Here is a 24,063-nt window from a genome sequence, read left to right on the forward strand (position 1 = left end):
ACTTGATTTGATAAGTTCCTACTGACTTGATTTGATAAGTTCCTACTGACTTGATTTGATAAGTTCCAACTGACTTGATTTGATAAGTTCCAACTGACTTGATTTGATAAGTTCCTACTGACTTGATTTGATAAGTTCCAACTGACTTGATTTGATAAGTTACAACTGACTTGATTTGATAAGTTACAACTGACACTTTTTGCTGTTTATAGCCAATAAACGTCAAAACGGCTGAACCGATTGGGCCCAAGTTTTGGCACCTCCCATGATCTCTAGGGAAGTGTTATGGTTGATCAAGATTTAAAAATTTGTCTCTATGAAAATTCGATTTTCATTAAATGTTTGAAGATCCTAGAATTTTTTTAAAATCCACGAACTTTTTTTATTTTTGTTTTACAATGTTTTAAGCGATAATGTTCACACTTGAAATAGAAGATGAGCGCGAAGCGCCCTAAAAGTCTATTTTTATATTTAAATTTAGATATATGAGATCTCTCAGGTTAATATTGACGGATTTTAAATAAGGTCTAAGCAATGTATGTCTTGAAATATTCCAATTTACGAAAGTTAGTTTGTTGAAACATAAAAGAAAGAATTGGGAGTTTTTACACAATAATTGTTTTAACCAATTTTGAATTATATTCTCATCTGTTTCTTTTGAATAAAAAACATTGAAGGGAGTGTTCATAAATATCTGCAAAGGGGTATTTAAGGGCAAATCTCTGAAAACAAATTATTTTACGCACCTCTGACCCTTTAGTAAAAGTAAATTCAACCAAAAGTCTGACCGCGTCAACCTTGTTGCACCGGCTAGTCCTATTGAGTGTCTGCTTTATTTTACCTAATGTCCGGGGGATGCAGTACAAACTGGGACCGGAAAAGTTGACCCGGCTCGGATATTCAAATGTACTTCGGCTGCCCGTGATATTTTCTATTGGTTAATTCTTCATTGAGTATTTGAGAAAAATCTTCCACAATATATCTTAACAATTTCTTTTATTCATGTTGAGTCGGAAAATAATAATCGATGAATATTTACGATCTGCTCTGAGCATATTTTTCAATTCAATCTAATCTAATTTAGAACAAACCTTATACTCTTTCCTAACTGGAAAACATAGTGATAATGATTATAATGGTTATAATAATAATAGTAATAATGATAATGACAAAAATAGCAATACCAATAACAATAACAATAACAATAACAATAAAAATAAAAATAACAATAGCAATAACAATAACAATAACAATAACAATAACAATAACAATAACAATAAAAAAAAATTATAATAACAATAACAATAATGAAAATGTTATTTCAGGTGACCAAATAAAGCTGGTGGAACAGTGAAAGATGTACGCAATTACAGCTTGATGTGTAACCCAACAGTACCGTACGCCATTACAGTTAAACGTGTACCGAGCAGTACAGTATATGCAATTACAGCTAGCCGCGTACCCAGTGTACAGTACAACTTAACACTTTTTATGTACAAAATTGAAAACTTAACACTAAGTTTTATTCTGCAAAAACTCCCGTTTATTTTAATTATATTTTGGAAATTTATTTTTGGAAATTCTTTGAAAGGAATGAATTTTAAAGAAAGTAAGGATTAAAGTAAAAAAGGAAAGGGGAGGGGTGGCGATATGTGAATTAAGTTTTTAATATGTCTATGCAAAACAGCAGGAAAAGAAAATTTTAAATTTTAATCAAATAAACCAATTATATTACAACATTTACTACTCTGTTTCAAAGCGTCTGCATATGTTTAACATAAAATACCTTTTTGTAACTTTAAGTCGGAAGAGGATTAAAGTCTTAAACAGTCTTATACAGTGATAACCAGAAAACAATGGAAAAGAAAGACGACATTATAGCAATACTTAAACGTTTTGATGTTGTTGCAAAGCAAATATTTTTACAAGTAACCTAGCAAAACACAATTTAAGTGAAAAGGGTCTATTTAAGTCATAACTCGAGTTTAACAGTGTTTTCTGGTTATCATTGTGTATATATTAATTTGGGAAAAAATTTAAAAATCTAATTTACCAGAACTTGAATTTTGGACTAAAATAAATTTTAAAGTATTTTCCCGTTTTTTTTCATTTAGCTTAGAGTAGAATTTTACAATCTCGTTTTTAAACTCCTCTGCTTATGAACATTTTCGTATTAAAGAGACTGTAAAGGTAATTTCGAGTGACAGTCCTTGCAAAGAGTGAAATCCCCGATTTACACCGGTACCCTTAAAAGCATGAAGCATGATCAAGCATGAATTAGATATCCATGTTAATAATTCTGAAAATAAATCATTTTCCATTGTGAGTTCTCTACAAAAGTTACTCGCGCATTTAAACCGCATAAATATAGAAATAATCAGAAATGAATATATCCTTCACATTATTGATCAGATAAAGGTTTCAAGGGTACCGTTGTGAATTGGAAATTGCCATGAAGGGTTACTTCAAGATGGCGCTTACAGTCCATTTGAGGTTTCCGGAAGGAAAAGTTTAAAATTTAAAGTTAAGGAGCGCATCTAAACTTGACACGCTGATTGGTTGAATTTTAAACTTTTTCTTGGATATCGAATGCGAATTTCTCGGGTTTAGTAAACCAGGAGATCAAGCATTGATCTCAATATACACAATTCAAAAGTTTTCAGCTCAGGCCGTTTTTCTAGACAAGGAGAATGACCCTATTTCTTTATCCTTTTCGCAGTATTTAAAAATAAAATACTTCAAAAGCAAAAATATAAAAACAACGTTTATTTAATATTTATTTTTTCCTTAAAAGTTTTAAATCTTTATAAACTGTGCTTAATCGCATGCTGCAGATATAATTGCTGGAAGCATGATTTTCAGCAGCTCACCAAATATAGAATAATTTCTAACAATTTTATTTCGAATAATTATATCTGCAGTTGGTTGATTTATATAAAAAATATAAATAAATAATGGGATTTAATTTACCCCATGCATTTATAGAGGTTTCATAATATTAGTCTTTACAGCTGTATTTGATGATTAAATATCATTATTCTTTAAAGGAACAAAAGTCGAACAATCCAATAAAAATTCATTTCAAATTACAGTCCCTTTAAGCATAGCTATTCATATTTATTAATTAATATTCAATTCCTATGTGTATATAAAAAAAATCTGCCGATTTCTTCATGTTCCAAATTGCTTCGCAATATGTGCTTCTATATTTTGCATTATGTTTTAAAAACTGCGGTTTTATGTTTTCTGTTAATTTTTACAATTGATATAGAAATAAAAATTTATTCAAAATCTACTTTTCATATTATTAGTTCAAGGACCGAATTTAATGAATTTGAGCTGTGTCGAACTACCTACAGCCGGTTCAAATCTAGAATCAAAGATTTAAAGAAAAAGGTTCATAAGGATTTGAATCAGAGATTCAGGACTTGAACCAGCAGTAAGAAGTTCAGCAACCTCTCTCCAACTCATAAAATTCCGTCTTAGGTCAGTTATCTTTAGTATTGGTAGTGATTATTAAACTACTGATCACAAAAAAGATCCAACATTTTTAATAGTTACAGAGTATTTTACTCAGGCCTAAAAATCAGGAATTAAAAAACAAAGATTCAAATACTGTACTTTTCAGCTATGGGACATCTGCAGGACAAAACCTAAATAACCGTCCTATTGTCCTATAGACGTAAACAACTACACTGCAGAACTACATACAAGTACATGAATCGACAGAAGGTAGTTCAGCCATCTAGTTCAAATTCATTAAACTTGGTCCCTGGTTTCTTTTACAATGATTTTTGAAATTCTTAAAATGTTGTTAACCTAGAAAGCTAGAAGATGAATGATGCATTTTTTTAACCAAACTTGACCTTTCAAACCTTTTAAACGAGAGAAGCACTCTATAAAGACTTGAAAATCACTCTATAAAGACTTGAAAAGCACTCTATAAAGACTTGAAAAGCGCTCTATAAAGACTTGAAAAGCACTCTATAAAGACTTGAAAATCACTCTATAAAGACTTGAAAAGCACTCTATAAAGACTTGCAAAGCACTCTATAAAGACTTGAAAAGCACTCTATAAAGACTTAAAAAGCACTCTATAAAGACTTGAAAAGCACTCTATAAAGACCTGAAATTCACTCTATAAAGACTTGAAAAGCACTCTACAAAGACTTGAAAAGTACTCTATAAAGACTTGAAAAGCACTCTATAAAGACTTAAAAAGCACTCTATAAAGACTTGAAAAGCACTCTATAAAGACTTGAAAAAGCCTGATAAAAGTCACACAAATGATTTGGCAAAAATAGTTTACAAGCTTGTATTGATATAAAATAACTGTATTTAAAACATCCCACCCCCCTTACTTCCAGTCTAGACTTATTGGGAGGGGGGATTCCCCCCCCCTTCCTTTCCACACCCCCCCTTTCCTCAACCTTTTCTATTTAAAGATAAAATTTTCTAGTTTTGAACTTAAGTTCTAAACTTGTGTAAAATATATTTGATCAATATATCCGACATGCAATACTTTCCTTTCATCTACTCATTCATTTATTCAATCATTCATTCATTTATTCATTCATTAATTCATTCATTCATTCATTCATTCATTAATTAGTCATTCCTTCATTCATTTATTCATTTATTCTCCTCATAATAATTCATCGTACCATTTCCAAAATATGTTCTGCCATTTTTGTGTTTTTACAGCTATCGGAGAAATGAATGATTTCGTTCAGAATGAGACATTTTCAGGGTTTTATTTAATTAATTGAAATTTACATTAATATCTCTAGTAATTTTGAGACCAGATTTAGTAAATGGCAGGATTAGGGGTATTCTGTGATTATTGTTTCATAAAATAATTTTGCTAAAATCAGGTTACAAATGTTGAATGCCGCAAAATATTTCTAAGGTCAAAGACGACTTGAAAGTATCAATCAATTAACATTATTTCGGCGTATTTAGACTATCACTTAAAAAAGAATGAACAATTTTGAGAAAATAAACAATAAACTGATTTGTTGGACATATGGCTTGAAACAACATAGATATTTTTGTGAAGGGCGGTTAGTGTAACATTCTTACAGACACATAGGATAGAATTCAGGATTGTATTACATCCGCCCAACGTTACATCCGTCCTACGATACTTCGGACCTACCCGCACGTGGTTTCTAAGCAGCTGTTGGTCCGATGTACTCTAGGTAGGAATACACACTTCATTGAAAAAAGAAATGAAAGTAGTACCAATCGATTTATAGTTTGACACAGGGTGTCCCACAAAACATGACAGTTGGTGAATAGTTTTAAATGTCTTCTTCCATAATTTGTTAAGTTGTTTGATACCAAAGATAATGAGAAATACAAAAGTCAGTAATATTAGAGTAAAACTGATTTCAAACAAATATATATTTGAGTAAAAGATTTGTTTAACGAATTAAACTGCAACATCCTGTAGTTCTTTACATTTATTGTCTTATCTCTCTTTAATTAGTAATGAAATCATAGAATAAAGGGATTGGTTCCTTCTTTTTAATCCTTTGTTTTAAAAAGTTTTTGAAGTTAAGAAATTAGAAATTTCGTGAATTTTATCATTGATATCCGCTTTTTTATTACAATCAAGCATGACTCAGTTAACAAAGTTTTATCTCTACTAAATTTTAAATAACTAGGGTGGGAACTGGAAACCCAGCGTTGCCCATAGTTAGTCCAACCGTTTACCCGCGCTTTGTCGTAAATTACAGTTTTTGCTAATTTTCACGATGAACTACTCAATTTAGAACCAATCTTAGAAAATTTACGTGATTCTCCCGAGTTCTAATTTTGGGACAAATCGGTCCAGAGGTTCCTGAGTTATGATCGGACAGACAAATAGAGATTACAACTTTATCATGTGAACGTACAAGAATTACTAAATCCACGGAATTTCTAATTCCAAAAGGTAGAGGTCAGAGGATTTTCCAATTCAGCATTAAATCAATTTCTGCCCTCAGCAGCAGCTATAATTTGTTTAATAAATCAATTTATTTCAAAATATTTTCTATTTTATTTCAATCATCAACTTTTTATCACAGTTTTAATCTATAAGCAATCAGGGGTAGGACTTAAAAAAAAAAAAAAATTAAGTTAAAAAGCAAAATGTGTTCAAATTCTGAGGTTTAGACCCCTGAGATCGCTTTAGCTTTAATTGGCTGGATTATAAATACATAATTGATGTGCACTTGCGAAGGAAAAACGAATACTTAAACCAATAGATTGAGTTTTTAATTTTACTATGTTGCCGACTACCATTAAGAATTTGAATCAAGTTATCAACGGTGGTTCACCGTACGTTCATGTACAGTAGGGTGAGTACAGTACGAACAGTACATAATATCTAGTCCACGCTCACAACTTGCCGTCTTTCCTAAGAGTAAAATGATTTTAAAGAGATTATTCAAGAAATTTTGTGGCTAGACACCCTTTCAAGGTTTGCAAGAGTACCCTTTACTATAAATCTGATAAAAATACAAATATTTTATTTTTCACCAGATAGTGTTTTTTAAAGTGACCCAATATTTAGTTCCATGACCGATTCACAAAGATACCTTTCAAACCTTTATCTGGGAGTAAGAAAAAGTAAGATACTCACGCATCTTTGACCCTTCAGTAAAAGTAAATTCAACCTAAAGTCTGACCGCGTCAACCTTGTTACACCGTCTAGTCCTAATGTATGCCTGCTTTATTTACCCAATGTCCGGGCGATAAAGTACAAACTAGGACCGGAAAGGTTGACCCGGCTCGGAAATTCAAATGTAATACGGCTGCCCGTGTACTGTCGTTTTTTCATCTAGAGAAGACATAAATTCTATCCATGCATTAATCCACGTGTCACTCTTAAACAGGATCTCCGATGAATTTTATCATTTATCAAATAGGAAAACAAGGATATCTCCATCATTTTTGTTTAGACAATCGTTAAGATACTCTATAAAATAAGAGTTACTAAAATTTAAGTGTATAGTCCCTTTCATAAAAACTTGAAATTACCTCATGTTGACTTTTTGCAAAATTAATCTTGTCCGCAACATTCAATGCAATCAAACTACTCTCACACAACACCTAAACCAGGCTTGCAATTATTCTAGGAACAAAAAATCCATCTTTGGAATGATTTGGAAATTTTTCCGAGAAAACTGGATTTCCGGAACACTTCCGGATAAAATGGGAACAGGAATTCCGGGTTACGGAAAAAAAAATTTCCGGAATGGAGCCGGAATTATTTTTTTTTCTTTTATTAACTCTTCTTTACACAGAGAAAAAAAAAAAATTTTAAACTGTCTTTATTAAAGAAAAAATATTTAAATCTAAAAAATGAAACGATACATAATGAATGCATGAATAAATGTATAAATTTAAGTAAAAATGAATTAATGCATTATTTATAAATGAATGAATGCAAAAAAGATAAACCACAAATCAACCCCAATATAATTGCTTACGTTTATTATGAATGAATAGAACAATAAATGTTTATTGAATGAATGAATAAATAAATGTATAATGAATGAATTAGTGAATACAAGGATGAATGTAAGTACCCGTGGACGTTTAATAATAGGCGGAGCTAAGCCAGGAGTAGGTTCAGTCCGAAGAATCAGCTCCAGGTAGTGTACTGTACTGCCCTGCTCCTAAACAATAAAGTGTACTGTAATGCCCTGCTTCTAAACAATATAGTGTACTGTACTGCCCTGCTCCTAAACAATAAAGTGTACTGTACTGCCCTGCTTCTAAACAATTTAGTGTACTCTACTAACCTGCTTCTAAACAATATAGTGTACTGTACTGCCTTGTCAGTCTTGTACAATTTCGAGTCTGTATTTATCTTTATTTTAAATGTTTTACTTCTATCTCTGCGGAACATTTTAAGTTGCTTACTTTTCATCTGTTTCTGTACTGTGGTCGGAACTTTAGTGTGGGGTTTAATTACTATTGCAAGCTTAATCTCGATATTCATTTTGGGCACTTATAAAAACTGGGGATAAATATCTATACTTGATGTACTTCTTTTCATGTATTTCTTTTCATGTACTTGCTGTACTTTTGTATCTGAACTTGCTGTACGTTTAAATGTCTATACTTGCTGTACTTCTGTATCTACACTTTCTGTACTTCAGTATCTATACTAATTGTACTTCTGTATCTACACTTTCTGTACTTTTGTATCTATACTAATTGTACTTCTGTATCTGTACATGCTGTACTATTGTATCTGTATCTGTACTCTTGTACCTGTATCTGAAGAGACTGTGCTGTAATAATATCAGAGTAGACGAGAGTCTCTACCACCTTCTCCCTACCTTCAACCAGCTTGAAGATAAACACCTTCTCACTGCTCACCTTCACAATCAACTCAATTCATTTCAATTTAATTCAATTCATTTAAATTTAATTCAATTCATTTAAATTTAATTCAAGAAGCTAGGGATTATCTTAGGGCTCCTTTATCAGGCTTTTCAGCCGATACGTCGGACTCACACATCAAATCAATATGAGTTTATTCAATATATCTGTTGGAAGTGTATAATATATTTTATATTTTTAATATATACATTTAAAACAATAACAAGCATAAATCATGTGATGAAATTTTAATTAAATTAGACATATACCAGATTGTTACCGTACTTTGTCTGACATATATATGTATTATCAAATAGATGGCAACGTAGAATTTACAAACAACTGTATTCTCACGTCAGCAGTTTTGTGTGTCCGACAAAATTTTTAATAATAGTGACCATGAAGTGCTTATCTTAAAGTAAAATAAGTGCAATTTTGTGTTTTTATTTTCTGTTTTTACACATTTTTATTTAATCTTAGAAAACATCTCAACTAATGGGAAGATAATGCTGTCTTCCTTGTTATATTTGACATGGCCTCGTGTATAATAAGTGTATTTCTCTGTTACCACCAATTGTGCTTGATAATCAATTTGTGTATTATATTTTACTATATTATATTTTGGCGCTTCACTAAATAACGTAAAAGGGTTCCAAAGTAACTAACATATATTTAACTTTTAAGATACAAGATAAAAAAGGTTTTATATATTTTCACATGGTATTACATTGCATTGCATTGCATGCATTACATTACATTACATTACATTACATTACATTACATTACATTACATTACATTACATTACATTAACTTACCACAATCATTTGATCCTGACTCAGCATCTCAAAAGCAATAAACCTTTCATCTACATTCTTCCCATTGATAGCATACAACCAGGCTTGTCCTTATATATTTTTTATTCATTTCATGCCGGGTAATTATTTTCTTTTCTTTAATAGTTCCATCCAGGTTAATAATATTCTTTATTAATTTCATCCGGGGTAATAATATCCTTAATTAATTTCATCCATGATAATAATATTCTTTATTACATTGGGAGAAATACTATTATTTTAAAAAATTTCATTCTGTTTTATGTTTTTCTTCTTTAATTTCATCTGGGGTATTAATTTTCTTCATTAGTTTCATTCCGAATCATTATATACTTTATTAATTTCATCCAGGGTAATAATATTCTTTATTATTTTCATCTGTAGTATTAATATTATTTAGTAATGTCATCCGGGGTAATGACATATTGCAATAATTTCATTCTGGGTAGTTATATTCTTTAATAATTTTATCCGGGGTAATAATATTTTGTAATAATTTCATTCAGAGTAATTAAATTCTTTATTAATGTTCTCTGGGGTGAAAATATCCTTCAATAAAATTATAATAATATTTTGTATTAATTTTATCCAGGGTAATTAGATTTTTATTTATGACATCTGGGATAATAATATAATATTAATTTTCATTAAAAATGATATTCCTGGTAATTTGTTCTTTATTATTTTCCTCTGGAGTAATTATATTCTTTATTCATTTCTTCTGGAGCCTAGGTAACATTTTAACCGACAATAGTTCTGATGTCAAAAATGTTGGGTAAATAATTCTGGACTTTTGATGTTCAACTTAAGCATGGTGGAGACTAAATGTCTGCAGGGGGTATTAATATTCTTAAATAATTAATCCGGAATAATTATAATCTTAATAATATTTTGTAATAATTCTGTACTTAATGTTTACCTTTTGCATCCTCAACACTGTATGGGGTAAGGGTTCCTACATGTCCCTGGCAGACTCGTGGTAACCTGACCCGGCCTGGGGCAGACCTAAACAGTGTACAAATACAGTACAATAAAACAATTTACAAGAACACTTTACCAAGTACTGTGAACACCTTCATATTAAATAAAATCACAGGTTGCAGGGATGACTTTCAATATGGGATTAAACATTACAAGACCTGAGCTGACTGCTAAATCCAAATATCCACTGTGGAAACTTTTAATTTTTGTCAGTGATCTACTCTTCTTCTCTCTATTTGGGTATATGTATGTCATTTTCTCCAATGAGAGTGCAGGAATATAGTAGGTAAATTGTATTGACCAATGACAGCCTTGAAAATAAATTCTATCCAATGAAAGACCTCTGCAATTTTCAACAAATAAACAATTTGTTGTCGGCCATTTTGTAAATTAATTGGTGAAGAAAAATATGTAATAATACATTTGAGATTCTTTTTTAACATATTTAGACTAATTCTCATTAATAAATAAATGGGTGTGAAATTAAGTAAAGGAAGGCCCTTCCAGTCATGAAAACGAACAAATCTGGCGTTCCTAGAATCAAATTTGTTGATCTAAAAATTTAATCTTGAGACAAACATAATCTCAAGATTATGTTAGTCTCGAGATAAGAAAAAAGAGAGGATTAAGTATTAATCCTGATATCCACCATTCTAAAGTTCCCAGCTCAGTTAACCCAACCTGATAAAGACCTAGACAACACAAGAAACTTAAACAGTACAATATGGGAATAAACTAGTTGACCAGACCAGGCTCAGACCTTCACAGTCAATTTTTACAGAAAAATCTGCAAAATTTTAAGTTCAACAATTACAAAGAAAAAAAGCTGCTTGGAAGGCAACAATTAAACACTTAAATGGTTGCTATAAGGGAGGCGCAAAGCCTAGTATGTAATATGTGCACTGTGCATTGCAATAATCATCAACAATAAAATAGTTTGAGAAACTTCTCTAATCTCTATATCTATCTAGCTAGGAAATGAATATGGTATTGGTTTCTAATATCTAGCTAAGGTCCAAATTTAAATAATATATGAGATCCTGGCCGCATAATACTATCCCTTGCATCTAGTGGGAGAGAAGACCTAGCGTTGGGCATTGATTATATAAAGTTTTAGATTTAGCTAAGCCTTGTGAACATATTGTTGTAAATTTGTGACTTATTTAGTCAGCAAATATTGTAAACGAGGCCGGCTTTGTGTTGCCATGAGAAGGGCAGGTGGACAGGGCCCATTGTAATTAATTTTCATTCTAATCTAGATCTAGGAAGACAAAGATAATGAAAGTTACATCTGTTAAAAATATTAGAAAATCTAATGCATAGAATATGAACTATTATGTTCCTCAGTGAGAAGATATCTGTATTTTAATGGGACAAGAATGACTGCGGAACAGACATTCACCCATTTATTTCATGTGTTTTACATATTTAACTATGACAAAAGTTTTATTGTATTGCTTGAGATCTGGCCATTTATTGTTGTGAAAAAAGATTTTCCAATTTTTTTGGAAAACAAATGTTTTTAAGGAAATGTTAAAAAAGGTACAAATATTGAGTAGTAACACTAGTTATAGAGGGGTATGGGTTGCTTACAATTTACATTCTACTTTGACATATATGGACAATTATAAAACTGATAAACAACCTTTTAGTAAACTATATGACTGCTTCAGGCCTGGGCCTACTGCACCTTTTAGGACCGGATTATGAATAGCATTGTAGGTTAATTGCAAGGAAGTAATTAAAAAATGACCGGATTTAATGAATAGAGTTATAGCTAAATAGTTGTGGTTGAAATATGTCTAAGCGGTTCAACTGGGTCTTGCCAATAATTATTGGTACTTGGGGCGTATAAATTAATTTGTTGAAGGGCCTTAAAAGTCAATAGATTTCTAGGGTGGGGCTGACCACCATAGCCGGCATATCTGTTTCTCTCCTGTATTATGTACCATAGCCCAGAATATTGCAGAGATTGAAACTTCTGTGTCAATATTTTTAATTTTGAACATCTTAATATACACTGTTGTCACTTTAAGTTTTAAGATTTATAAAAACTACTTTTCCATATCTTCATTTTATTTCATCGAGTTCATGGAAATCAAGTATTTATCTTAAAATCCACAATACCAGAGTTCCAAGCTCAGGAAGAGTTTGTTTATGTCAAGAAACTAGTCAATAGTTCAAAATTATTTATGACTATCCTTCCATTACTCTCCAGGGAGTATATCTTTCTATACATCAAGGAAACTCAGTAACAGGAAATATTCTAAAGGGACTGTTAGTGTAATTTTAAGTGACACTTAATGCAAAGAAGGCAATATCTGATTTACAAAGAAAGCTATGAAACCATTATCTAATTAATAATGATGAACATATGATCATGTTTCCAGATTGGAAAGGTTTAAAATCTGATTTTCTGCAGTAAAAATACACAAATAATTTTTGTAGAGAAACTATACTTGAAAATAATCATTTTTCGAGATTATAAACATGGCTGTCTAATTCATACTTGATTAGATAGTTATTTTTGCGGGGTTCGGTTGTGAATCGGGCATTATTATCTTTGCATGGAGGGGTCACTTGAAATTATGATTACAGTCCTTTGTTTTGGTACTTTTGACATGAAAACTCAATGATGATTCCTGTGTTTCAATTTTCTTTGCTTTGCTACTCATGAAATAATCATAAATGGTGCATTGTATTATTAATTCATAATATTCATTTCCCCCAATTCAGAGAATAAAACCCTAAAAAATAACTTCTGAAAAAAATGATATTGAAGAATATATACACCCAAGTATTTAAGAACAAAAACTTCAAACTAGTAAAAAAAATGCACCGCTAAAAACAAAGGCAGTGTCATAAAGTAAACAGCAGAATTATAATTAAAAAGTTTTTGTTTACAACTATATCTATATAATAAAACAAGACATTCGTATATATATATATATATATATATATATATACAAAACACCAAAGTACAATACAGTACGCTGAACTTAACAGAAATAAATTACAATACACAACAGTACAATAAAGAACACTATACTTTAAAGCACTGTACATCGTAGTACGCCAATAAAAAATGACACCATTTAAATAAAAAGTTTTAGGTGCCAAGATTAACAAAATATCACAGGAAAAATGTATTTATTTAATTTATTGAGAAAGAAAAACCCTTGAATGATTCTATAAACTTAAACAATAAATTATAAACTTTATACTAATACAGCATACACCTTCTATACACATTACACATTCCATACACCTTCTATACACCTTCTATACACCTTCTATACACCTTCTTTAAACCTTCTATACACCTTCTATACACCTTACACATTCCATACACCTTCCATACACCTTCTATACACCTTCTATACACCTTACACCTTCCATACACCTTCCATACACCTTCTATACACCTTCTATACACCTTCTATACACCTTCTATACACCTTCTATACACCTTCTATACACCTTCTATACACCTTCTATACACCTTCTATAAACATTTTACACACCCTTATGTGCACTGTGCATTGCAATAATCATCAACAATAAATGGCTAAATAACTAAATGAAATGATTAACTAAATAACCAATAAGCTGGAGAGCCTGGCGTTGCCCGTGGCATAAAAAACTAATTTGAAAAAATTTAAAAAATCTTTTATTTTTATTTTTTAAGTCTATATTACCGGGGGTTTCCTCAAAAAAGTTCAGCCCATTCGGTTTATAGCTATAGCTGACATTTAAATATATATGAGCGAAGAGCTTTATTATAAAGATAAACCAGGAACTGACTAAAAAAATTTACCTATGCCCAGTTCTACTAGACTCTCTTACAGCACTAGCCGCCCCTAGTGAAACCCAATTATAAGTTTTTTTTTAAAATAACAAAAATAAAATAAAAATGCAAAGATGTCGAAAAACTTATTTGTTTTTATCAATACTGAAAAGTTAAGTAAATAATCTATTCTAAACCCTCAAAATATTGAAATGAAAAATCATTTTGAAAATTTATAAAAATGGTTCCTGTAGCAAAGTCTAGGAGTCCAATTGCAGGTTTTGTGACTGTTCCCACCACTCCCAGTCCCACACCTGAGAGACAAAATGACAAAAATATAACAATTTTTTTTCCAACTAAAACAATCAGTTATAAAAATTTAATTAGTAGTAAAATAGTAAAAAAAATAACACATACAAAACTAATTCTATTTTTTAACACTATCAAGTAAAAATCAAATGCAAAATTTCTTAAGCCGAATTTATTTTTTGGAAAAACTGAAAATTGTTTTTTTCCAAGGTAAAGGAAGGGGCGGAGGAAGGAGGGGGCGGAAAACGTGACCCTTCATTTCCAGTTCACACCGGTGCGCTTAAAAGCTCTGTCTGATCAAGTTTGAATTAGATATTCGTNCATTCTTGAACTATTGATTATATTCATCTGTATCTTCTGCAAAGATATATTCAATTAACTAGACTATTAAATCGCAGTGCCTCATTTCCCTTTTCAGTTCCGTCCTTGTGAGAAGTACCTTGGAAGAATCCTGTAACACCCTCCATGCGTGCACCTTCAAAGGGTTCTGTGATCATAGATGTGAGTCCCCCCAGAACACCAAACCCAAGACCTAAAAATATTCAAAAAAATTCAAAATAGGTTTTCATTTGTTTGAACCTGAGCTGGCAACTTTTAAATGGACAAAAGAGCTTAAATATTCCGTCAACATAGATTGACACCCATCTTTTGTTAATCCTTCTTTTTATTCAAAGTTACCAGACTCGGAGTTTAAAAATTTCAGTTAAAGGGAGTGACCGGCTATGTCGTCGTTATTTAATAATTTTAAAAAAAGTAGGAGTTTTGAACGTCGAATTTGCGCTCAAACTCAGGATTTACAGATCTTTTAAAAGTTTAATATGTCTCAAATGAATCCGAAAGAAGTACTCTCTGAATGTTTCTTTCTAATCATCAGCCTTCTTTCATCATATCCCTGACGAGAAATAGAAAAGTGCCAAAAACTATTTAACAAAATTCAGACAAAAAAATCACAAATTGAAAACATTAAAATTGCAATATAATCATACAGAGGAATTTTTAATAAAACCAGATCTGAAAACTTTAGAATGAGATATCCTGAATCCCGAATACTTAATCTGAGTATCCACACTTTTTATTTTCTTCTTAAACCGTCTTTTCTTGGATATAGTAGAGAAAAATCCAAAACCGGTTTTTTTAATTTAGAGAGTTCCTCCCATTTCTGTATAAAATCTTAAATGGCGCGCAAAATTTCAAATTTATCGGCTTCATATACGCGACTCTGATTGGTTGAATTGTATACACTTTTCAGGATATAAGTACAAGATTAGGATGGTCTCGATATTAAGAAAAACAGAGGATCAAGCATTAATCTTAATATCCACAATTTTAAAGTTTTCAGCTCAGAGTGCATTGTTTTAACATTTTTAACATAATGTTCTGGCAAAATAAAAGAATGTTTTCTTTCTTCTATATGATTTTCAATACTGCAAACTTTTAAAATTTAAATTAAAATAAACGCAATCTCAATCCTTGTTTTCTGTCAGAAAAGTGATTATTCACAATTGCGTTTTCTTAATTAAGTAAATGATTCTACGTACACTGCACAATTGATGTGTTTTATTTGCATTGATTGTCAAATGTCCAATCATAACTAACGAAACCCCTTCGCCGATTTGCCACAAATGCATTTTCTTAGCTTGGTTTTAAAGTTCTAAGTTGAGTGAATTGATTATCAATCAAGTATATAATTTTACGATTTTAAGACGCAGATTCTTCATAAACTTCCTCCCTCCACACACACACATGTAAATGATGTTTTGCCCCTGGATTTTTTGTTTTGATCTCCTCCCACTGCAGTACACAGAATTGGCGCATCAGATATGGGGGGGGGGGGTCAATGTATAATTCTTGCCATTACTAACCTCAGCGCATGATTTGCTGAGACCGTAGCTAAGACTACCCGCCATCTTTGCTGTAGAGTTTGCCGCGCCATGTGTCACGTTTTTAAACATTCCAACTAGACGCCATCTTTATTCTTGGTTCCGTTTATTTTGGACGTATGTTATTTAAGTAAAGGGTGCAGGGGTGTATACAGGAATAAATCAGGGGCAGGGTGGAGGGGTGGGGGGATTTTAAGAGGACACCAAAAATTCCCCCCCCCCAGGAATTTTTTTACAGTAACGTTAAGGGACTTAACATTTATTTTATTTTATGTCGTGTTTTTCACTTTTCTACGGGATAATGAGATTTCTTAGAGTCTTTGACGGGGATCTGCCCCATTATCCCTGTATACGCCCTTTTCAGAATGTCTCAACACACATGGAACTACAATGTTTACGCTAAGCAAAAGCAAACTTACAACTTACAACTAAACAAATAATTATTTTGAAAAGTTTACAAAAAAGAATAAAGCTATTCCTAAGTTTCCGTCTGATACCAACTCAGAAAACCCCTCGGATACATCATTGATGAACCCTAGATAGATTTGTGGATAGAGCTAAGATAGTAGATAGATGGATAAACATATAGATAAAAATAAGGATAGATCGATGTTTTAAATAAACATAAGAGAAAATGTGTGTAAATAACATTCTTGAACTATTGATTATATTCATCTGTATCTTCTGCAAAGATATATTCAATTAACTCGTGTACAGATATTCTCAATAAACTGCTCCATAGATGTACTTAATGCCCTACCGTAATGTACTCAATACACTTTGTACAGATATACTCAAAAAACTCCTATACAGATGTACTTTATAAACGTCTGTACAAATGTACTCAAAAAACTTCTACACAAATGTACTCCAATAAACTTCTGTGCAGATGTACTCTATAAACTTACGTCAAATGTACTCAATAATCCCCTCTCACCTAGTGGATTGCCGAGGAAATCTGTGGAGCCAAGTATCAAAACAGCCTGTTCAGTACAATCAATCAATAAACTAAATATTTAAAAAATGCGATTGAAATCAAAATACACAAATTATTACTTCCCGTCTTAATATATTTGTTAAAATATCCTAGATTTGAAAAAAGTGATTGAAAAATGCCATTTACACTCAAAGCGCGCTGAAGGGAATAGAGCCACTAATTTAATTTTTCAAATCCCTATATCTTTGCAACCTGATGGTGTAAACATTTGATATTTTAAACTTTGATTATTTATTCTAACAGAATCCATAGTTTGCAATATCAAAGGTTTACGCAAAAATAAAGGGTTAAGAAAATCAGATTCAGTGGCCAAAGACAGAATTCATTTGTAAACATAAAAAGATAAAAAGTAAAAGATTTATTGAATCGATTGATCGTACAGTCCTGTGAGATGAGTTCATCCTGATAATGTTTTATAATTTCACTGCTCAGAAAGGGAAAGGTTTCGAAAAGATGAGTTTTACAGAATGGATCAAGTTCTATTGAGGCATCCTCAAATGTGATCAAACTGAGCCCCAGCTTCTTCTTAGTTTCCTGCAAACAAGGAAATATCTAAAAATCTAAATATGTATGGCCTTAGCTGGGAACTATAGAATGGTGGATATCAGGATTAATTCTTAATCCTCTCTTTTTGCTAATCTCATGATTAATTATTTAGATCAACAAATCTTATTCTAGGAACGCCAGATGTGTTCGTTTTCTTGACTGGAAGGGCCTTCCTTCATTTAATTACTCACCCATATATTTATTAATACATTAGTTAAAATTACTTAAAAAAGGATCTTTAAAGTATTATTACATATTTTTTTCGCTGATTAATTTACAAAATGGCCGACAACAAATTGTCTATTTGTTAAAAATTGCGGAGGTCTCTTATAATATATATATATATAGGCTGTCATTGGTCAATACAATTTATAATCTACATTCCTGCAATCTCATTGGAGAAATCAATGTTCGGATATCCAAAAAGAGAGAAAAAGAGTGGATTTCAGACTAAAGTTAAAAGTTTCCACAATGGATATTTGGATTCAGCAGTCGGGATTAAAGGTTATCCATTGGATTGGATTGTTTGGATCCAATTCACATGAGTCCGGGCCTTGCATGATCCGACCCAGTACCAGTGTTCACACGTACCAGCCCGTCTAGTGTACCCAGTATGTGGTCGACCCAGGGCGATTTATGGGGATTAGCAACTAATTTTTCAACTAATTTTTTTTTGTTTGTTCGGGACCTTTTTAGGTTAATGGCAGAAAAAAAGGTTTTAAAAATTTTACTTTAAAAATCTTATTTTTTAAGGCCGTCAATAAAAAATAAAATAAACGCTATAAACATTTTGTTTCACAGCCAGTTTAAGCTTTTTAAACTAGACATTTTCTACATTAAGACCTTTAAAATAATTTACAAATTTGTTCCATCAAATGCCTTTTACAAGTCAAACTTCAACTTATTTCAGGATTTCCCTGAAAAAAATATTCAATATTTTCATATTTTCATAGCACAAGTTTGGAGAAAAATATTAAATGTTTTAACAGAAAACCAAAATTCATTGAGAATTAAATGTTTTAAACTTAGAAACAAGTGCAATTTTATTATTTAAACATACAAAATTTAGTCCATGAAATAATATGATGATAATATTAAAGTTTTCCACGGAACATTTTGAAAACTGCTGTGAGAACCAGAAAACTGTGGATTAGGAAGACGCATTAAACAAAACTTTGTATAAATCACTTATTAAGTGAAATGGATCTGTTTACACTGCACATTTGCGGTGTCTCATGTTCATTGACTAATTAAAGACATAACTTGAAATTAAAAGCAAAGATTAATGTTGTAGGAAAAAGGAATCGCGTTACGATAATTCGCTGATGTGTTGGGTCCAGAGGCGATAGCTTTTATTCAAACCCCCTCCCACCTACCCCCTCCCCCCTCAACCTACCTACCAATTGCACATCTGAAGCTCATATATTAACATTAAAAAATTAAGCTGTTGAATGTTGGCATTAAATAATTACAAGAACCATTTCCATTGTTAGGCATACAAAATTATAGAAAAACTAATTTACAATTGTGGCATAAATAAATGTAAGTATGTAAAGGAATTAAAGTAAGTATACTTGTAGAAATTAATAAAAAGTAAAATAATTTCTGCAATATAAAAACACTAGGTAGTAGGTATGGGACCCATAAACACTATGAAATAGTAAGATGATATTTAACCAAACTTAAGTGTATTTGATGTAGATTTGAAGTAGATAATTGCAGATCAACTTAGTAAGTGAAATGGGTCTGTGTACATTTCACGATTTCTGTTTTTTTGATGTTCATTGGACTATACAATATTCCACAGTTTTATGAACCCCACTGTAAATTGGACTTTACAATATTCCACAGTTTTATGAACCCCACTGTAAATTAGACTTTACAATATTCCACAGTTTTTTGAACCCCACTGTAAATTGGACTAAACAATATTCCACACTTTTATGAACCCCACTGTAAATTGGACTAGACAATATTTCACAGTTTTATGGACTCCACTGTGAATTGGAGTATACAATATTCCACAGTTTTATGGACTCCACTGTAAATTGGAGTAAACAATATTCCACAGTTTTATGGAACCCACTGTAAAAAGTAAAAGCAAAAATAAAAAAGGATAAGATAAGAATAAAGATAAGAACAAAAAAGAACAAGAACAAGAACAAGAACAAGAACAAGAACAAGAACAGGAATAAGAATAAGAATAAGTAAAAGATAAGATAAGAATATATTAAGGATTAGAAATATTTAAATCTTATGCAATTCAAACAATTTAATTCCGTAGGATTATATTAAACCTTGACACACCTGTACCTAGTACCAAATAAGTATTAATCTAAATATATATATTCATTTATTGTCTGTTTGTATCAAACAAGGCCGAAGCAGCTGAACCGTTCGGGCCCAAATTTTGTGTGGGACGTCACATGACCCCAGGGAAGGTTCATGAATGCTCAGAATTACAAAAAGTTGTCTCCAAATCTTTTGATTTTCGTAAAATTTTTTATCCGAAAATTGTTTATTTTGGTTTTATCGAAAAGAAAATGCCAAAAGATTGAGCAACAATTAAAATTTGAAATATTAGATGGGCTTGAAGAGCCCTAATTTAGCCTAGTATGAATATTTTTTGATTTCATTACTTTCACCTTTATCGAAAATAATTAAAAGCCAATTTTTCAAAACTATGTAGCTAGAATAAGAAACCGTTGCCAAGCAATTTCGTTTTTGAAAAATTTATGTTAAAGATATTTTCAGTCAATTTGTTAGCTTTTTCAATACTCATTTAACCCTTAATGGACGAACGAAATTTGTTAATTTTTATTAAAATTTTTTTTTCTCGCAAATTTCGATGCATTTTCGGCCTCAATTTCGTTAAATTTTCGTTCGATGAAAATAGGAATTTTTCCATTTCGCATTTAGAAGATTGTATTTTTGCGAAAAAAATAAGATTTTGAACAAAAGGTCGAAAATATTTTTAGCGAATTTCACGAAAATTTCAAAAGAATTTCGCGAAAATTTCAAACAAATTTCGCGAAAAACTTTAAACAAAAATATTCGCGATAATGGACGAAATTTTTCGTTTTTGTTCACATTTTCGTTGGCTGAACGAAATTTTCGCGAAAGAATGAAAATTTGGAAACCCTATTTTAAACCTAATTGGGCCTTTTTTACTATTTTTACTATATTTACGTTAGAACAGGAAGACAACGTTTCGACAATCTTTTGAGTATTTAATGTTTTTATAAACTAACTAGTTTCAAAAACAGCTTTAAAATCAATTATGACGTGAAATGGGCCTGTTTGTTATCTCCCTTTTTTATTTTCCCAACTCATAATGTCAGGCTCCAACCAAATATAAATTGTACAAACCTGTAAATCCTGTCGCAGCTTGTTAGACTTCTGTACACTTAGTTTTATCTGGTTTAGAGTCAGCTTCAAGGTTCCAATATAATATCTGGACAGCTGGGGACTGGACGCCATCTTGGATAGAAGATGATCCAGATTGTTGAAATCCGCTGTTTCATCATCTTCCACGTGGGCCGAGGCGAGGCTTATGAATTTATATAGCTTGTACAGCAATTCCTCCTGGAAACAAAGTTGGAATACATTTTTTTCGGAAAAGGTATTATTTTAAGTTGTGTAGCCTGCAGGTGCCACATATTTATGCTTTTACTGGTTATAGAAGTGGTCCTTGGAAATTTAAATAAAATTCATGACATCTAAAACATGTCACCTTATCAAAATGTAAGACTGTGAATTGAAATTAAACAAAACCTTTCTTTGCATTGTAGTTTTGGCGCTGTTGATTTATTTAATAAATTGAAAATTTTTACACGAATTGCCTGTGTTCATTTAAAACTAATAATTATTGCGTTACATTAAAATCTGGTATATAGGTGTCAGTGTCTTCCGACATTAATGCAGTTTAACCACGTGGGATTTAACTTCCTGGATATTCTCAAAATGGTGAATCTTTATATTTTTCACGTGATTCATTTAGTTTAAATGGATGTATGAAAACCTTTTCTTAACTCCCAGTAAAATCATCAGGGTTTGTTTATTTGAGAATGTTATCTAAGGATTTTCCAATAATAATAACCGCCAAAGGTAGGAAATTAATGTTAATTAATAACACAAGTCTATTCTCAATCAACATTTCAATGACAAAAAGTCACTAACCCATGCACTGCACAGTAACAGTCGCCTGGACTAATCCATCTCAAGACCAGTCCAGTATAGACCAAGAATTTCTAATATTATTGATAATAATCAAAAAAAACTTGCTCTATAGTTGATAATAATTAATGATCATATCATTCAATTCACTGATTAATATTTCGGAATAGAGTAGAAAATATTTATTTTTCATCATTTTTTATATAAGTAAGCTCAAAAAAATTATCAACAATTTGGCAAATTTAAACAAAATTAGCCAATAAAATAATTTAAAGATTCCTGTAGAGTATAGACTGCATAAAAATAAAACATGTACACTCCACAGTGCAGAAACCTATTTTACCCTCTTTACATGCCGTAAAACCAGAAATAAAATATAACTATGTAGAAACGAGATTCTCATTAAAGAAGATTAAAAATAATCAAATAGGAACCTTTTTATAAATATTTAAAAAAAGGTTCAAAACCGATTAGACCACCGCTTTCATTTTATATCAGCTAACTGTAATAATTTGTGCCAAAAGATGATTAATTTTTACATTTATCCAAATTGTTTTTTTTTTAAATCTTATTCTCTACAAGTTTTCTTTTTTCAATTTATGCAATATTTTGACTCTGGCAGAAGGATACGAGATATTTACGGAAGAAAAAAATCAAACCGTTTACGGTTCGCTGATGGTTAGTTTTGACCCCACTGAGAATCATTCAAGAATCTTACCTCTATGTTAAGGGTGAGGTTCTTGACGGTGAGGATGAAGTGTTTGAAGATCTCAACATTATGATTACCCGGGGTGCCCGGGGTCCGCTGAATACCAAAATGCATGGCAGGTAGATGACGACCGTCATCAGATTTATTAGTCGGGGATAGGTAGAGTAGGACAGGTTGGACAGAGTCACATACCTAGTCAATCAAACAGGGATCAAGGATAAAACAATCAATCAATCAAGGATGAATTATTGAATCAAGGATGAATCAATCAAACAGAGATCAATTAAACAAGGATGAATCAATCAATCAAGGATGAATTAATATCAAGGATAAATCAATCGATCAAGGATGAATCAATCAATCAAGGAAGAATCAATCAATCAAGGATAAATCAATTAATCAAGGATAAATCAATCAATCAAAGGAAGAATTAATCAATCAAGCATGAATCAATCAATCAAGGATGAATCAATCAAGGATAAATTACACAATCAAGGATCAAACAATCAATCAAACAAGGATCAAATAATCAATCATAGATTAATTAATCAATCAAGGATGAATCAATCAAGGATCTATTAACCAATCAAGAATAAATATATCAAGGATCAATCCATGAAGGATAGATCCAAGGATCAACCATTTAAAGATACGTCAATACACTAAGGATCCATTATATATACACTCCAACAACCAAATGATCAAGCAAAGCAAACAAATTGAGTAGATATTCATCAATAAAAAAAACTCAATCAATCAATCAACAAATCAACAAATCAATCAATCAATCTAATCAATCAATCAATCAATCACCTTGATAGCTGCTAATTACCTGTGTATCAATCTGAATATTCTGAACGGATCCGTCCACCTGAACAGCTGTTGGTAGCTGCTGGAAGTCTATTACAATATTGCTTAATGTTATGTACAGTAGCTCTTCTCCAGGGTATCTGGTACAAGGATACTTCACACTCAAAATATTTTAAATAAGATCTTAAATTGCAGTTTTGCCTCTGAAATAAACCAGGCTTTAGGGTGCTTCGCAACCCCTTCTCTATCATCAGATTTACCGCATAAATATTGATCTTCAAATGATAATTGTTTCGTCCTAATTGAATGTAAAACTGAATATTTAGTGTATTTTTCGATGTTTTAAAAACATTATAAATGTTTATATTTTTCCCCGGGCCAAATTTGTCAACTTATTCATAACCCTCTCCTGTTACCACAACAAATTTGGACCCGATTGGTTCAGCCGTTTATTGGATACAGACAGACAAAAAAAACAGACAAACCAACTTATAAATGGATGAAGTTAAAGCTATATGAAAAAATAAAACATCACCCTAAAATCTGGAGATAGTTGTCAATTTTCTCGTTAATGATATCCCCCCATTCTCCTTCAAGTCAATAGCAGACCTCTTTATATAATCAATTCCCTGGTAGAAAATACAAACTAATTACC

At 31.4% G+C, this 24,063-nt stretch overlaps 2 protein-coding genes across 2 annotated transcripts in view; one reads left to right on the plus strand and one right to left on the minus strand.

Moving 5' to 3' along the window:
- The window catches only part of LOC111712178 (frequenin-1), a 14,669-nt gene extending 13,168 nt beyond the window's left edge, over positions 1-1,501 (plus strand). The window contains exon 8 of the mRNA XM_023486725.1: positions 1,326-1,501. The gene's annotated coding sequence lies outside the window, so the exon portion shown is untranslated. The remainder of the gene's footprint in view (positions 1-1,325) is intronic.
- Positions 1,502-6,002: 4,501 nt separating this feature from the next.
- Positions 6,003-24,063, minus strand: part of LOC111712180 (vacuolar protein sorting-associated protein 13D) — a 119,976-nt gene continuing 101,915 nt past the window's right edge. Inside the window, exons 104-120 of the mRNA XM_023486726.1 lie at positions 23,431-23,562; positions 22,608-22,790; positions 21,083-21,298; positions 17,552-17,701; positions 17,108-17,153; positions 16,649-16,705; positions 16,153-16,247; positions 15,137-15,182; positions 14,730-14,822; positions 14,230-14,295; positions 14,012-14,054; positions 10,133-10,218; positions 9,196-9,284; positions 8,269-8,376; positions 7,578-7,667; positions 7,027-7,098; positions 6,003-6,403 (exon numbers count right to left, since the gene is read on the minus strand). Coding sequence (XP_023342494.1) covers positions 6,374-6,403; positions 7,027-7,098; positions 7,578-7,667; positions 8,269-8,376; positions 9,196-9,284; positions 10,133-10,218; positions 14,012-14,054; positions 14,230-14,295; positions 14,730-14,822; positions 15,137-15,182; positions 16,153-16,247; positions 16,649-16,705; positions 17,108-17,153; positions 17,552-17,701; positions 21,083-21,298; positions 22,608-22,790; positions 23,431-23,562 — 1,602 coding nt within the window. The 3' untranslated portion in view covers positions 6,003-6,373. The remainder of the gene's footprint in view (positions 6,404-7,026; positions 7,099-7,577; positions 7,668-8,268; positions 8,377-9,195; positions 9,285-10,132; positions 10,219-14,011; positions 14,055-14,229; positions 14,296-14,729; positions 14,823-15,136; positions 15,183-16,152; positions 16,248-16,648; positions 16,706-17,107; positions 17,154-17,551; positions 17,702-21,082; positions 21,299-22,607; positions 22,791-23,430; positions 23,563-24,063) is intronic.

Source organism: Eurytemora carolleeae, unplaced genomic scaffold (genome assembly GCF_000591075.1).
Source record: "Eurytemora carolleeae unplaced genomic scaffold, Eaff_2.0 scaffold1028, whole genome shotgun sequence".
Lineage (NCBI taxonomy): Eukaryota > Metazoa > Arthropoda > Copepoda > Calanoida > Temoridae > Eurytemora > Eurytemora carolleeae.